The 16084-nt window shown below is 44.1% G+C and overlaps 3 protein-coding genes across 3 annotated transcripts in view; 1 reads left to right on the forward strand and 2 right to left on the reverse strand.

Annotated features, from left to right (window-relative positions):
* Window positions 1-16084, reverse strand: part of LOC140460630 (uncharacterized) — a 569010-nt gene that overhangs the window by 424893 nt on the left and 128033 nt on the right. The window lies entirely within an intron of this gene.
* The window catches only part of LOC140460632 (uncharacterized), a 1198404-nt gene that overhangs the window by 223168 nt on the left and 959152 nt on the right, over window positions 1-16084 (forward strand). The gene's annotated exons all lie outside the window — the stretch shown is intronic.
* Window positions 6686-16084, reverse strand: part of LOC140461050 (uncharacterized) — a 47481-nt gene continuing 38082 nt past the window's right edge. Inside the window, exon 5 of the mRNA XM_072555833.1 lies at window positions 6686-11851. Coding sequence (XP_072411934.1) covers window positions 11073-11851 — 779 coding nt within the window. The 3' untranslated portion in view covers window positions 6686-11072. The remainder of the gene's footprint in view (window positions 11852-16084) is intronic.

Genomic DNA, 16084 nt, shown 5'->3' on the forward strand with positions numbered 1-16084 from the left:
AATTTCTAATTGATGCAGTTGCAAAATTAATGAGTCTTGGGGTACGCCACATGGTCATTGGAGAGGATTTTAATCGCCTAATAGATCCCGAGGTAGACAGGGTGCCAAGGGGCCAGGCAGGTACACCCGCACAATCTAAGCAGTTGGTGGACATGTGCGAGGAGTAGGGATTAGTGGATGTGAGGAGGCATCTCCACCCTAATGGAATAGACTTTACTTTCTCTTCCAACCCACACAAGTACCACATGGGAACTGACACTTTTTAATGCCATTGGATTACTTGGACAGAACATTGGCTTGTGAAATTGGCAATATAGCTGTCTCGGACCATGTGCCAGTGTATTTAGATGGTAAAGTCAAGAGTGGTGGAATGGATGCACAGCACTGGTGCATGGACCCATTCCTGTTAAGGGATAGCAAATTTGTGAGTACATCACAAGAGTTCAGAGCCTTCTGGGATATCAACTCGGGTACGGCCAGTAATTCGGAAATACTGTAGGAGGTCAGTAAGGCATATTTATGAGGCCTGATTAATTTTTATTCAACAATTAGAAGGACGCAGAGGAAGGAGCAACAACAGATGTTGGAGACCCGTCTGCAGAAAGCTGAGGAAGCATATTATAATAGGCCTTCACTGGTCAAGCTGCAGCTCTCTGGACTGCTCCCAACTCATTGCACACACTGGGAAATAAAGGTCTGCTTTGCGCAACAAAGATTGTTTGAATTTGGAGATAAGCCATGTAGATATCTCGCTAGAAAGAAAAATGCTTCTCAATCTATTATGTCAGAGAGAAGGCTGGCACAGTTGCCCGTGAGTTAAAGAAGATTAATGTTAGATTGAGGGAATACTTTGCAGAGTTATATCAGTCAGAGGGAGATGAACACAGTACAGCGAGAATGCAGGCCTTTTTTGAGATCCTGCACCTCCCTAGCATAAACGCGTAACAGGTTTCCGTTGAATGGGCCTATGACAATACAGGGGGTGTAGGAAGCAATAGAGCATCTCCAAGGTGGCAAGCACTGGGATCACATGGATTCCCAAGTGAATTCTATGAGGAATTCATAAATGTGTTGGTGGAGCTACCTCTGGGGATATATAGCTATTCATATGCACAGGATTATCTTCCGCCCTCTCTTAGGGAGGCTAATATCTCCCTCATTTTAAAGAAGGGGAAAGAGCCCGAAGAATGTGCTTCATACAGACCCATTTCACTGTTGAATGTAGATTTTAAAATTCTACCCAAGACGCTGGCCCTGAGGTTGGAAAAGGTGTTGTTCTGTATTGTGAAAGAAGATCAGATGGGCTTTTTTTAAGGCCGTAGCTCCTCCAACAATATCAGGAGGGTACTGAACATGGTGCAGGTATGCCAGCAAAGGTTGATCCTGGGTTCAATGGCCTGCCTAGATGCAGAAAAGGCATTTGACCAGATAGAATGGCTATACCTGTTTGGGGTCCTCAAGCGCTTTGGTCTGGGGACAACCTTTGCTAGATGGGTGGTGGTGTTGTGTAATGATCCTAAGGCAGCAGTCATCACAAACGGCACTAAGTCAGATAACTTTAATCCTGGGAGAGGTAGTCGACAGGGGTGTCCTTTCACCGCTGCTATTTACCTTGGCAATTGAGCCATTAGCTGAGGCTATCAGGAAGGACCCTGAAATAGTGGGGCCAGAAGTGGGAATGGGGGAACATAAGATTACCCTGTATGTTGATGATGTCCTTTTGTTCTTGGCCAATTTGGAGGAGTCCGTTCCTCGATTGATTCAAACAATTAATTTATTTGGCAGTTTTTCGGGCTGCAGGATCAACGTTACAAAATCAGAAGCCATGCCGTTGGGGAGGGGTGGGGGAGGGGGGTGGGGTAAGAATTAGTGGAGGTGCCTGACCTGAAGGATGGAATGTAGTTCCTGTTTAGATGGTCGTCAAAAGGGTTTTTGTATTTGGGAATTTTTATTATCCCTGCCTTCCACCAGCTGTATAAAGCTAACTATGTACAATTACTGGAGAGGATAAAGCAGGATTTGCAGCGATGGGATGGATTACCGTTATCATGGTTAGGCCGAATATCTCTGATTAAAATGAACGTTCTTCCTCGCCTGTTGTACCCCATGAGAATGCTCCTGTTGTTGCTCCCCAGATGAGTCTTACTGAGGCTCAATGGTTGGCTTGGTTCTTTTATTTGGTGTCACAGGCACCCCCTAATTAAGTTTACCGAATTGCAGCTCTCACAGGGTGAGGCGGAGTGGACCTTTTGGACTTGAAGAGATATCAAATAAGCGCTTTCTTAGCATATGTGGGTGACTGGGCACGGGGGGGACTCGGGGTCGATTTTTCTTGACGTTGAAACATTGCAGTCGAGATGTCCCCTCGTTAATCTAATATTCATTGATAAGATGAACTCCGAGACTGAGCAGTGTAAGAGTACAATCATTTTAAATACGGTGAAAGCCTGGAGGATAATGAGGCAAGACAAGGGCAATTGGCTGAAGACCTCGCTGATTACCCCACTGGTGGCAGCCCAAGGATTTAAACCTGGGGCAATGGACTCCGGCTTTCAGTCTTGGGAGAATAAGGGAATCTCCTTTCGGGAAGATTTATTCAAGGGTTAGGTCTTGATGTCATTTAGCTAGCTAAGTCAGAAATATGCATTGTCTAATAGGGATGTTTTCCAGTACTTTCAGCTAAGGGATTAAATACAGAGGAAGACCACACTCCTGGCTCAGCATTACAGGTCAAATGTGGAGTAAAGAATACTCTAATGTACAGGCGCTCTTTCAGTTAGTACGTTGTATCATTTACAGAAGGGACGTAAACGTACCTTAGGGGATGTGGAATCGGGAGCTAGGATAGGATATTTCATTAGAAGTATGGCAAGATATAGGGGAAAATGTAAGGAAAATTTCAATATGTCACAAAGCACAGGGCATGCAATTGAAGACTTTACACAGGGCTTATATGACACCAGAGAGGCCAGCTAAGTTCAAGCGAGGAGCATCACCAGGGCGTCCCAAATGTAAAATTAGTATAAGCACTCACACACTGCTATTGGTCATGTTGTAAGATCCAGAGATGCTGGAGTGCTATAGTAAGGGAGCTGAAGGACATCCTGGGGGATTGAAGTTAAAGTGAATCCGGTATTTCTTCTTCTCAGGTTGCCAAATTTGCCTTCTGTCAGAGAACACAGGAACAGACTGTGTAACATTCTTACGCACTGTGCAAGGAAGAACATTTTAATGAATTGGATGTTGGAAAACCCCCCAGGGCTTATGTGGTGGCATATGCTAGTGATGGAGCATCTCCCCCAAGATTAGATTACTTACAGTGTGGAAACAGGCCCTTTGGTCCAACAGGTCCACACCGCCCCGCCGAAGCGCAACCCACCCATACCCCTACATCTACCCCTTACCTACACTACGGGCAATTTAGGATGGCCAATTCACCTGACCTGCACATCTTTGGACTGTGGGAGGAAACCGGAGCACCCGGAGGAAACCCACGCAGACACGGGGAGAACATGCAAATTCCACACAGTCAGTCGCCTGAGGCAGGAATTGACCCTGGGTCTCTGGCGCTGTGAGGCAGCAGTGCTAACCACTGTGCCACCGTGCCGCCCACAAGATGACCTCACAAATATGGTGCACCACAAAACAGTAGTTTTACAAGACGTGGCAGCCCTTTCTCAATTATATTGATGCAGACTGATCAGCAGTATTAATTAGAGCTGTGGTATAGTTGTGGGAATCAGTCTGGGCGCTCATGGGGTCCTGGGAGGGCAAGGCTGTGTGAAAAGAATACGGGTACAATAACTGGTGCTCCAATGGATGGGAGCCTTAATAGAGATGTGGTGAGCAAAATAGAATAAAGTAATGTGATAGAATTCAAATTAACTTAAATTATTTTTCATTTTATTTTTATTCAATTTGATTGTAGTTTAGTTTAAGCTAAGTTTGTTCTAGTAAAATAACAGGTAGCTTATTATTAATAGTATCACAATATGATATTGTCATACTGCTATTTTTCTGTATTTTGGTATTGTTCTCTTTTGTATATAGAGGTGTTGTGAGAGATTTGAAACAGTTTCGAATAAAAATATTAAAATAAATATTTCTTGCCTTCCCCCATAACTATTTTTGACACCCCCTGCAATGGCACGTGAACACGCTGGTGCCTCCACAGGTGGCAGGAGTGGGTGGCAGGAGTGGGTGAAACCCTTCCCACACTCTGAGCAGCTGAAGGGCCTCTCCCCAGTGAGGACCCGCTGGTGGGTCAGCAGGGTGGAGGCCCGAGTAAAGCCCTTCCCGCACTCGGGAAGGAGTGATGGCCGAGTGCCATTATTGACTGGACTATCAACCCAGTTCCGGGGACTCCCAGGTATGAATTCCGCTGTGACAGTTGGTGGAATTGGAAATCTGTCGGAAATCTTGAGTTCAGAATCTATAAATGAAACCATTTTCATGGTGGGGGAGGTGGAAATCCCATCTCATTCACTCACATCCTTTTGAGGAAAGGATTCACTCAGTCACCCTAGCTGTATCCTTTACCTGGTCTCACTAACAGGTGACTCCAGACCCACAGCAGTCTTGTTGACTCTACACTGTCCCAAATCTCCAACCACCCTCCCTCAGCAGATGGGCTGGGAGAATCTTACATGGAGACAGGGTCTGGGTTGAAATTGCTGAGTGAGGTAATACTTCCTCTGGATTAAGGTTGTACCAAGGTTCCAATTACAAAGGGACAACTTGGTGGTAACCAGTAGTAAAGGAAGTAAGGTGGGGTGGTGTATGCGCACTTTGACCCAGAGTTGTTTAAAAAGCAGCTACGTTTTCCATGCCTCTTTACTGGGGAATCGGAAGCTGTAACAAAGTTATGTCACAATAAAGGTTACCTGAACTTACCGCCAGGCTCAAGCTCTCATTAAAAGCTTTGAGCTCCAGGAGGTTAATGTTTAAAAGCTCCTCATTTCTTTCAGCCTCCTGCACTAAGTTTCCAATGTCGTGTATCAGATGGAGCAGTGAATGAGGAGCTAGTATCGTTAGAAATTGTAAACGTTTCAGGAGTGCAGGTACTGTGTTGTTACATCAGCGTTGTAAAGCTTACTGGCAGCACCAGGAGGGGTGGGCTGTATTCATTAGAAACGATATGGAGGAGCTGGTATTGGACTGGGGTGGACAAAGTTAAAATTCACACAACACCAGGTTATAATCCAACAGGTTTATTTGGAAGCACTTGCTTTCGGAACACTGCTGCTTCATCGGTTAGCTGTGAGAGGTATGAATAAAGGTGAGGGCTTGCATTTTCCTAAAACAAGGAAAGGCAGGACTTGTACAGTTAATGGTCGGGGCTGGATCATGTTGGGAAACAGAGAAATGTCGGTGTGGAGGGGCATTCAGATACATAGTTCCTTGAAAGTTGCATCATTGGTGGACAGGGTGGTTAAGAAGGTATTTAGCACCATTGCCTTTATTGTTCACACCACTGCATATCGGAGTTGGGACATCATGTTGAGGTTGTACAGGATGTTGGTGAGGCCACTTCTAGAGTACTGAGTACAGGTCTGGTCACTCTGTTATTGGAAGAATACTGTGCTGTACATCTCTATGACTCTATCGAAAGAGCCATTACAAATTTGATGGACCAAACAATTGCCTTCTGAGAGAGATAAATGGGAGCATCAATATTTAAGTAAACTTCCAATTTTTGTTCTCCTCCCAAAGTCTCTGTTTTGTCAGGGGACAGTGTAAGCCAGTAGGCCTTGCAACTCAACCTCATCTTATCCTCACCCAATATTCAAGGGAAATTAAGGGATGATGAAAAATACTGGTTTTACCAGTGATCCTCTCATTCCATGAACAAATAAAACAGATTATGATGCTGCCATCACTGCATATGTCAGAATTAAGTGATCAGAAAAATTCTGAACTCACACTACTCACAGTTTGTGCACAATGCCATCATGTCGACTAATTCTGATCATTTCAATTGATATTCAGTCTTTCCACATTAAGAGCAGCCACGGTTTATGTTTCATTGGCAATTCTACATGTTGACTTTCTATTGTAACAACGTCAAAGAGATTGTGATATGTATTTAATCTTTAGATTGGTTGTGTCATTTAATTGTGAAACAGATTGAAAATTCACAACTTCACCAAATGCCAAAACGTTTTTTTTTAGGATGTTTGGGCACGAGCACTGACAAATAAAATATCAAAGAATTACAAAGTTATCAGGAGAGATACATATCTTATTTAACTAAATACATTGGCAGTGCAGAGAATTTCAGCAAAGTGCAATAAATATTCACTGTGTACCCCTTATTCAACTCATTCAAGAATTTCAAATTGAGCTTGAGGTAATTCAAGAGCAAATGGCAACATTTGTTTGTTAATACACTCACCATAAACTCTGAAAGATTATTTTTTTATCAAAGTCACAATGTTTAATCCCAAACGGAGCAATTAAGTGCAAAGTTACTTTCAACCATTTAATAAAAGACTGCAAATTTTATTTCCTATGAAAAACTTTATAGTTTTGATAAGATGTTTACAAATATATTAAACAAAATAGCTTTCCTGGGTGTCAATATTTACAACAGTTATGCAGCTATTATTCGGCAATTGAAATAATTTCAGAATAAATTAGCTGCTTCATTATAATACATTAAGATATTTTAATAAAGTCAGGAAAAGGAAATCTTTAACACAAAGTTAAATAAAATACAAAACCATCTTACAGAATTCAATTCAAATCATATCTGTTGAATCACAAAAAGATGATGCTCAATGTACCAAATGACAGACAATCACTGGTAATGAAGGAAAAACATTGTAAAGAACATATACATCTCAATTATATCTTAAATGAATATCTACTCTATCTTGGACATTAATGACTGAAATTTTTTTTGTCAAATTGAAAACTACAATAGCAAAGCTTTAGAAAATCCATCACTGAGCTCAACCTCGAATCAATGTTTTTTTTTCAGGAAATCCTTTTCAGATTTCAGGCTTCTCCAGCTACAATTAGCACAAAGGGAAGGTTAGGCACAGTGTGGAAAGGATGAGCAATAGCAATATCTTGGCTCTCACCCAAGTATTCTCCAACGAAGAAAAAAATGCATCTGGATGGGGATATGAATAAGGAAGGAATCAGAGGGATATGGGCCAAATGCTGACAAATGGATCACTAGATTACTTTAGGATATCTGGTTGGCCTGGACTGAAGGGTTTGTTTCTATGTGCTCATTACAGATACTCCTCTTCTGTGATCCCCAGTCATCTCCCCATACCAGCTGTACTTTTCATGAAATAATTTGACAATTGTTGACTTCTATTAACCTCTTCAATCCTGAGAAATTTCCTCTCTCTGCAAAATGTGCTTCACGTTGGCAAGTTCAATCCTCCTCCATTCCTCAAGAACACACTTTATAATGTGCAATGTTCTCAATAGCTGTTTGACATTCAATGGGGAAACTATTTTCAGTCCAACAGTTAGACAGAGTTTCTCTGAAATGTTTATGGCAAATGCACTGTCCCATGAGAGCTTGTAGGGCCAGTTAAAATGCTTTTAACAGCCTTTTCTTTAAATTTCCCTGCCTTCCCAGGATAGAAGTTTTCTCCCAGAAATTATTTGCCCTGAAAAAAAATCCAGCAGTAAAATGATTCTGGAGCGATCAGTAAAAATGTCTCAGTTGGGTTATCCAAGGTTATAAATGGAAGAACATCTCTCTTCAAGGTTACAGTTCAATTTGCCCTTTCAGCATTCCTTGAAATTAAGGTGTTCCATCATAGTGTTTAATTCTGATCCATTAAAAGCAGTATCTACTCTCATCTGAGTGCAGAACTGACTGAACAAGCAAAACAACTTTTCTGTATGCACTTTAGATGTGACATCCTCTCCCTCTCTCTCTCTGTTGACCCAACAGGATTACCAGGACTATTGAGTAACGATTGCTGATCTACAGTTTGCTTCTGCTGGTTAACAGAAGCATTTAATAACTGCTAGCCCGGTCATCCACAAAGTCAAAGAACACACTGTTCACCTGTGCCTGAGCAGAGGATAAATTTCACTTGGAACAGATCACAAAATGACAACTGTTACAAGTCCCACAACTTCTGAGTTTCCATGGACAAAGTTAAAAATCACACAACACCAGGTTATAATCTAACAGGTTTATTTGGAAGCACACTAGCTTTTGGAGCACCGTTCCTTCATCAGGTGGTTGTGGAGAAGGAGATCATGATCACGGAATTTATAGTCAAAAGGAGTCAAGTATTATGGAAATGTGATATATTAAACAATTTTAGATTCAATCTTTCATCTTTTAGAATGGGTTTCTGCTCTTTGGTTTGTTAATCCCAGAATTTGGTTTTAATTACCTTGTCAAAAATGCCATTGAAATGCAGAGCTTTTTGAACAGAGGTGTGAATTCTGTTTGTGTCCCAATGTCCAGTCAGACTGACATTTTTCTTAGAAAAGCTCTGTACTTAAATTACATTCTTGAGAAGGTGAATTATAGATTAGGGTGGATTGGCAGTGCTAAATTACCCACAGTGCCCAGAGATATGCAGGTTAGGTTGGATTAGCCATGGAAAATATGGAGTAAGGGGGTGTGTATGGATGGATAGCAATATGGAGAGCCAATGTGGAATAGATGGGCCGAATGGCCTGCTTTCACATGGTCAGGATTCTTTGACCCTCCCCAACAAAGGCACATTTTATCTGCATCTATCCTGTCAAGCCCCTTTCAGAATTCTACTGGTTTCAATAAGATCACTTCTGATTCAGAGAGGTATACAGCACAGAAACAGACCCTTTGGTCCAAATCATCCATGGATTCACAAACTGAACTCGTCCCACTTGCCTGTATTTGGCCCATATCCCTCTAAACCTTTCGTTTCATGTCCCCATCCAAATGTCATTTAAACGTTGTAACTGACCCTGCCTCTACCACTTCCTCAGCAAGTTCATTCCTCATGTAAACCACCCTCTGTCAAAACGTTGCTCCTCAGGTTCCTTTTACATCTCTCTTTACACCTTAAAAAAAAGTCTCCTACGTTTGAGCTCCCCTACACTAAGAAGACCCTTTCTATTCACCTTATCTCCACTCCATGATTTTATAAGTCTCAATGAGCGCACCCCTCAACCTCCTGTGTTCTAGTGAAAAAAGTCCCAGCCTCTCCTTGCAACTGAAACCCTCCAGTCCTGGTAAATCTTTACCAATCCCTCTCTAATAGTATTCTTCCTCTTACAGGATCACCCAGAGCTGTACTCAGTACCTGGAAAGTGGTCTCACCAACATTCTGTACAACCTCAACAAGATGTCCCAACTCAATGGTGTGAACAGTGGAGGCAATGCTGCTGAGTGCCTTCTTAACCACCCTGTCTAGCAGTGATGCAACTTTCAAAGAACTATGTACCTTAACTTCCCCCATGTCTCTGTTTTACAACATGACCCTGGGCCCTACCATTAACTGTACAAGTCCTGCCCTTGTCTTAGCAAAACGCAACCACTCGCTTTTATTCATACCTCTCTCATACACACGCTCTCTCTCTCAGACATATACATGTACACACACCCCCCACCCCCCCGAACACACTCACTGGCTTGTACTCCATCACACTCACACTTTACCAAATGTTCACACAGTCTTACGCACACTCGCATGCACAAACTGACATGCACACAATCACACTCTCTCATGCACGCACAACTCTATGGGGTGAATTTGTATTGGCAGAATTATATTTGCAGATACATTCAATTTTGCTCAAAAAAACACAATCTGCAGACAGTCAATCCATGTAATATTTTATAAATTCCTATTTTGGAAATAGAACCAGTCTGATTCAAGATTGGGATACTGATAGACTCGAAGTTCACACCTGTAATGCATTGTCTGAGCTAAGATATCACTTTTTAAAAAAATAAACCTTAAATCATCTCAAGACTATGACTTAAAAGTAGTTCTGGGATTTACGTATTAACGAACTAAAACCTGCAACCCATTCTAAAAGATGAATGGCTTAACAGCACTCTAGGTTTGTTCAATATATCCTATTAGTTGCATGACACTGTGATTTTTGTTATAAAACATGGGTCTTATGATCCTGCTCCACAGCTACCTGATGAAGGAGCAGCGCTCCGAAAGTTAGTGCTTCCAAAGAAACCAGTTGGACTATAACCTGGTGTTGTGTGATTTTTAACTTTATCCACCCCAGTCCAATGCTGGCATCTCCACATCATATCTCGTGAACACAGCCCACACCTCCCGGTGCTGCCAGTAAACTTTACAATGCCAATGAAACAAGGCACTCTACACTCCTGAAAACTTTACAATTTCTAATGATACCAGCTACTCATTCACTGCTCCATCTGATACATGGCATTGGAAACTTAGTACAGGAGGCTGAAAGAAATGAGCAGCTTTAAAACAAAAACCTGTTGGAGCTCAAAGCTTTCAAAGTCTGAGCCCAGCAGTAAGTTCAGGTTACCTTGATTGCGACCCAACTTTGTTACAGCTCCAGATCACCTCAGCAAAAAGGTGTTGAAAACGTAGCTGATTTTTAACTGCTCAAGGTCAAAGCACCCCTCCGCCACCCCCCACTTTCTTTACTGTTGGTCACCACTGACTTGTCCCTTTGTAATTGGATCCTTGGTACAGCCTTAACCCAGAAGAAGTATTGCCTCACTCAGCGATTTCAACCCATACCCTGTCTCCAAGTAAGTCCCTCCCGGCAGATGGGCAGGGAGAAAAAGAAGTTGGGGGAAACAGGTGGAGTCAACTACACTGCTGTAGGTCTCAGTCACGTGTCGGCCAGACCAGGTAAAGGATGCAGCTGGGACGACTGAGTGAATCCTTAGCCACAACAGCAGTTTCCTTCCCTAAAAAGGATGTGACTGAATCAGAATGGGGCTTCCCCCCGACCCCGCCCGATGGTTTCATTGTTAGATTCTGACCTCCAGATTTCTGACCGAATTCCAAATCCGCTATCTGCTGCGGTGGGATTCAAACCTGGAAGTTCCAGAACTGGGTTGATAGCCCAGTCCATAATGGCACTCGACAGTCGTTCCTTCAATCCCCCTGCGATGGCACGTGAACTCCTTGGTGCCTCCGCAGGGTGGCGGCCTGGGTAAAGCCCTTCCCACATTCAGGACAGCTGAAGGGCCTCTCCCCCGTGTGGACCCGCCGATGTTTCACCAGGGCGGAGGAATCGCTGAAGGCCTTCCCACACTTGGGACAGCTGAAGGGCCTCTCCCCTGTGTGGACACGCTGGTGCTTCAGCAGGGTGGAGGAATTGCTGAAGATCTTGCCGCAATCTGTGCAGGGGAAAGGCCTCTCCTGTGTGTCGATCCACTTGTGGGTCTGAAGGGCAGAGGAATCGTTGAAGGCCTTCCCACACTCGGGGCAGCTGAAAGGCTTCTCCCCAGTGTGGACCCGCTGGTGCGTCCGCAACTTGCCCACCTGAGAGAATCCCTTCCTGCACTCGGAACAAGTGAATGGTCTCTCCCCAGTGTGGACCCGCCAGTGGGTCAGTAGGGTGGAGGAGGTGCTGAAGGCCTTCCCACACACAGTGCAGGAGAACGGCCTCACCCCCGTGTGGACCCGCCTGTGGGTCTTCAGGTCAGAAGAATAGCTGAAGTCCTTCCCGCAATCGGGGCAGCTGAAGGGCCTCTCCCCCGTGTGGACCCATCGGTGCCTCAGTAGGGCGGAGGAATTGCTGAAGGTCTTCTCACACCTGGGGCAGATGAATGGCCTCTCTCCGGTGTGACTGCGCCGATGGAGGCAGATGGAGCACGGAAGCCTTTCCCACAGTCGCCACACTTCCACGATTCCTCCACGGGATGGGATTCCTCAGGTTTCTCCATGGTCGAAGCTTCAGCTGTACACAAATGCGTGTAGAGCCCTTCATCACCGTGATTTCCTCTTTCCAGGCTGTATAACTGTTTCTGGCTCCACACTCAGTGCGCTGCAACAGTATGGGCTTTTATCCAGTCCCACTGATGCTGAAAACGTACTCAAACAGGAACCAAAAAGCTTTGCTCCTTCTCACAGTCAAAATCAGAATCACAGTCAAAAATTGTTGCAGTCTCAATGGATTGAATGACTGTCAGACATTGACAACAAAGTGAGGACTGTAGTTACTGGACAGTCAGTGCCAAAAAGTGCAGTGCTGGAAAAGCACATCTGGTCAGGCAGCATCCGAGGAGCAGGAAAGTCGACATTTCAGGCATAAGCCCTTCATCTGTTAATTTTGAAACTTCCGTCCTCAGATCGCCAAATACTTTGTAAAAAGAGATTACAAAAGTCATTAGTGTCAGTCTAGGGTAGAAATTCAGAACAAGCATTTCTACTTTTGGGGGAACGTTCTTTTCTTGAGTTATTCCACAAAATTGAAAGCACCATCTCACTCTCCCCGTCTGTTCTCACATTAACGTCCCTGGGAAGTGAGGGGGAAAGGAGACATCAAAGCATTAACACCGACACCAGAGAGAAACTGTACATACGTTAGTAGAAAGCCAGAGTCATAGAGATACACAGCACAGAAACAGACCCTTTGGTCAATCTCTTCCGTGCCAACCAGATACCCAAAATCAATCTAGTCTCATTTGTCAGTACTTGGCCCATATCCCTCTGAACCCTTCCTAATCAAACACCCATCCAGATGCCAGCATCCACCATTTCCTCTGGCAGCTCATTCCTTACACACATCACATTCGGCATGAAAAAGTTGCCCCTTAGGTCCATTTTAAATCTTTCCCCCACCTTAAACCTATTACTTTCTGGTTCTGGACTCCCCCATCCCAAGGAAAAGACCTTGTATATTTACCCTATTCATGCCCCTCGTGCTTTTCTAGAAGTCTATAAGGTCACCCCTAAGTCTCTGGCGCAGGAGGGAAAACAGCCCCATCCCATCCCTCCGTCCCTCCTCCCCCGGGTAATTAAGACACATACCTGAGTTTGCAGAGTCTGCCCCCTCCCTGGAATCACTCCGGTTCCTTCAAGTGAACAGATTTTCCCCCCACTCCCTCCCAGGATGAAGAGCTGCCCAGAGGGAGGGAGTTTCACTCTGAAACAGACAGGGCCACTTCCGCGTTATGACGTCATAGATGAAGCGAGGGGGCGGGGAAAGACCGACAACAGCACCGCGCACTGCGCCTGCGCTACCCTGCAATTTGCAATAGAGTAATCCCTTCCTTTCAGAGAATTCCCAGAGTGTGGAAGCAGACCACTCGGCCCAAGGAGTCCGTACCGACCCACCGAAGGGTAACCCACCTACACCCATCCCCCTATTGCCCTGACTAATGCACATCCCTGAGCACTACGGGTAATTTAGCTTGGCCAATCCAACCTAACCTGGACAAAGTTAAAAATCAAACACCCAACAGGTTTATTTGGAAGGACTGGTGTTAGCAGCGCTGCTCCTTCATCAGGTGATTGTGGAGAATAAGATCATAAGGCACAGAATTCATGGAAAAACATTAGTGTCCTGCCACTGAAATGATATATTGAACAGACCTGGATTAAGTCTTTCATCGTTTAGAATGGGTTGCAGGTAACAATAATATGTAAATCCTAGAACTTCCTGTCAGTCACGTGTGTGCCTGCATGCATGAGGGAGAGAAAAAGTCTCTTTCCGTGCTGTAGATCTCTATGTCTATTTGATAACAGATGCTTTATTTACATTGGTGTAAATATTGTTGTAAATCATAGCTGGGTACTAATAGATGTAAGGGAGAGAGTATTCCTCAAGTAGGGGAGTATAAGAATCCTGGGAAAGCTCTATTTCTGGTTTACTTCCTAATTGGGGGCAGTATGGTGGCTCAGTGGTTAGTCCTGCTACCTCACAGCACTAGGGACCTGGGTTTGATTCTGTGTGGAGTTTGCACATTCTCCCAGGGTCTGAGTGGGTTTCCACCGAGTGCTCCCGTTTCCTCCCACAGTCCAATGTTGCGCAGGTCAGGTGAATTGGTCATGCAAAATTGCCCATAATGTTAGGTGCATTATATAGGGATAAATGTAGGGGAATGGGTCTGGGTGGGTTACTCTTCGGAGGGTCAGTGTGGACTTTTTGGGTGGAGGGGCCTGTTTCCATACTATAGGAATCTAATCTAATTAAGCACGAGCACTTATATATTTAACTTTGTTTCATTTTTCTTGTTTGATTCCATGCTATGACTACACTCTTGTGTCTGATTAGTTTGAGAGACTGGGAGATTGTGGGTTGGGTCTCAATTCACTGAATGTTTTATTGTTCCAGAAGGTGTAAAGGGGTGGGGGTCATGTCAAAGCTTCAGCAGAAATCCAGCAGAGCTGAGAGCAGACCCACATTTTACTCTGTTGGAACAGGAAAATCAACAGAGGACAGAGAAACCAGGACCTGACATCCGAGCTGACACCAGATTACCCTGTGATCAGTGCTTTCATTAGCACCTCTCCCATTATCTTGCTTTCCATTTGACTACCCCCTCAATTTTCAGGATCCAATCCTTGTCATTCTGAAGCCATGTCTCTGTTAGGAGTCACAGATCATAATTACTCTCTTCAATGTGTGCAGTCAATTCATTCGCTTTTGTTACAATGCAGCACACATTCAGACACACCGTGTTAGTTTCAATTTTTGTGATCTTTAGAATCCAGTTTCAATCGCTGGTATATTTACTCTCCTTGTCCCTTTCTATCATTCTCTGATGTTAATTCTCCAATCACGACGTTGCTCACTGGCCTTGATTTGGATTGGCCATGCTAGATTGCCCAAAGTGTCCAGGGGATGTGCAGGTTCGATGGGTTAGCCATGGGAAATGCAGGGTTATAGTTCCATAGTAATAGAAGCAGGAGTAGGCCATTGGCTCATCGAGCCTGCTCTGCCATTCATTAAGCTCATGGCTGAGCTATCCATCGTCTCAGCTACCCCTACCTCCATTGTCCCAACTACCCTTCATTCCTCTACCATTGCAAAAACCTATCCAACTGTGACTTGAATATACTTAATGAAGCTGCCTCTCCTGATTCCTTGGCAGAAAATTCCATAGATTCACTACTCTCCAGGAAAAGCAGTTCCTCCTCATCTCTGTCCTAAATCTACTCCCCCTAATCTTGAGTCAGAGTCTCATCTACCAGCAGAAATGACTGGATAGGGTAGGGCTTCATCCCCACAGTTCAATGAATTCTCACTTTCCAAGATGTATTCACTCATTCAGTTGCTGTCTCATAAATAAAAGATTTAATTGCAACTTCTGTTCCCAGTCAAGGCAAAACATCTTTGAAAGCTGCTCTGAAAGTCCAGTCTTCATAACAACACTTCTGCTTTCACCGAAGATGATTAGAGTCATACAGCACAGAAACAGACCCTTCAACCCAACTCATCTGTGTCAACAAGAAATCCTACATTAATCTAAATAAATTGCCAGTATTTGGCCTATATCCCCCTAAACCCTTCCTCTTCATATCCCCATCCAGATGCCTTTTAAATTTTGTAGTAATTATATCAGACTCCATCACCCTCTGTGAAAACGTTGCTCCTCAGGTCCCTTTTAACTCATTCCCTCTCACCACAAACCTATGCCGTCCAGTTTTGGACTCCCCTAACCTGGGTACTCACCCTCTCCTGCCCCTTATAAACATCTATAAGGTCACCCCTCAACCTCCAATGCTCCACAGAAAATTTTCAGTGGCCTATTTAGCCTCTTCCTGTCTTAAACACTCCAACTCTGGCAACAGCCTTGAAAATCCTTTCTGAACCCTTTCAAAGTTTCACAACATCTTTCCTGTCGCAGGGAGACCAGAACTGAACACAGTATTCTAAAAGTGGCCTAACCAATGTCCTGTACAGCCACTCCATGACCTCCTAAGACTCACTTTCAAGGACCCATGAACCTGCACTCCAAGATCTCTCTGTTCTGTGACACTCCCCTTCATGGTGCCAGTCCTGCCTGGATTGCTTGACCAAAGTGCAACACCTCACATTTCTCTAAATTAAACTCCATCTGCCACTCCTCGGTCCATTGGCCCATCCAATCAATTCTAATTTACAGCAAACTCTTTTTCTTCTCTTATTCCCTGGAAGCTGAAAATCTCCATCTCAC

Source organism: Chiloscyllium punctatum, chromosome 36 (genome assembly GCF_047496795.1).
Source record: "Chiloscyllium punctatum isolate Juve2018m chromosome 36, sChiPun1.3, whole genome shotgun sequence".
NCBI lineage: Eukaryota > Metazoa > Chordata > Chondrichthyes > Orectolobiformes > Hemiscylliidae > Chiloscyllium > Chiloscyllium punctatum.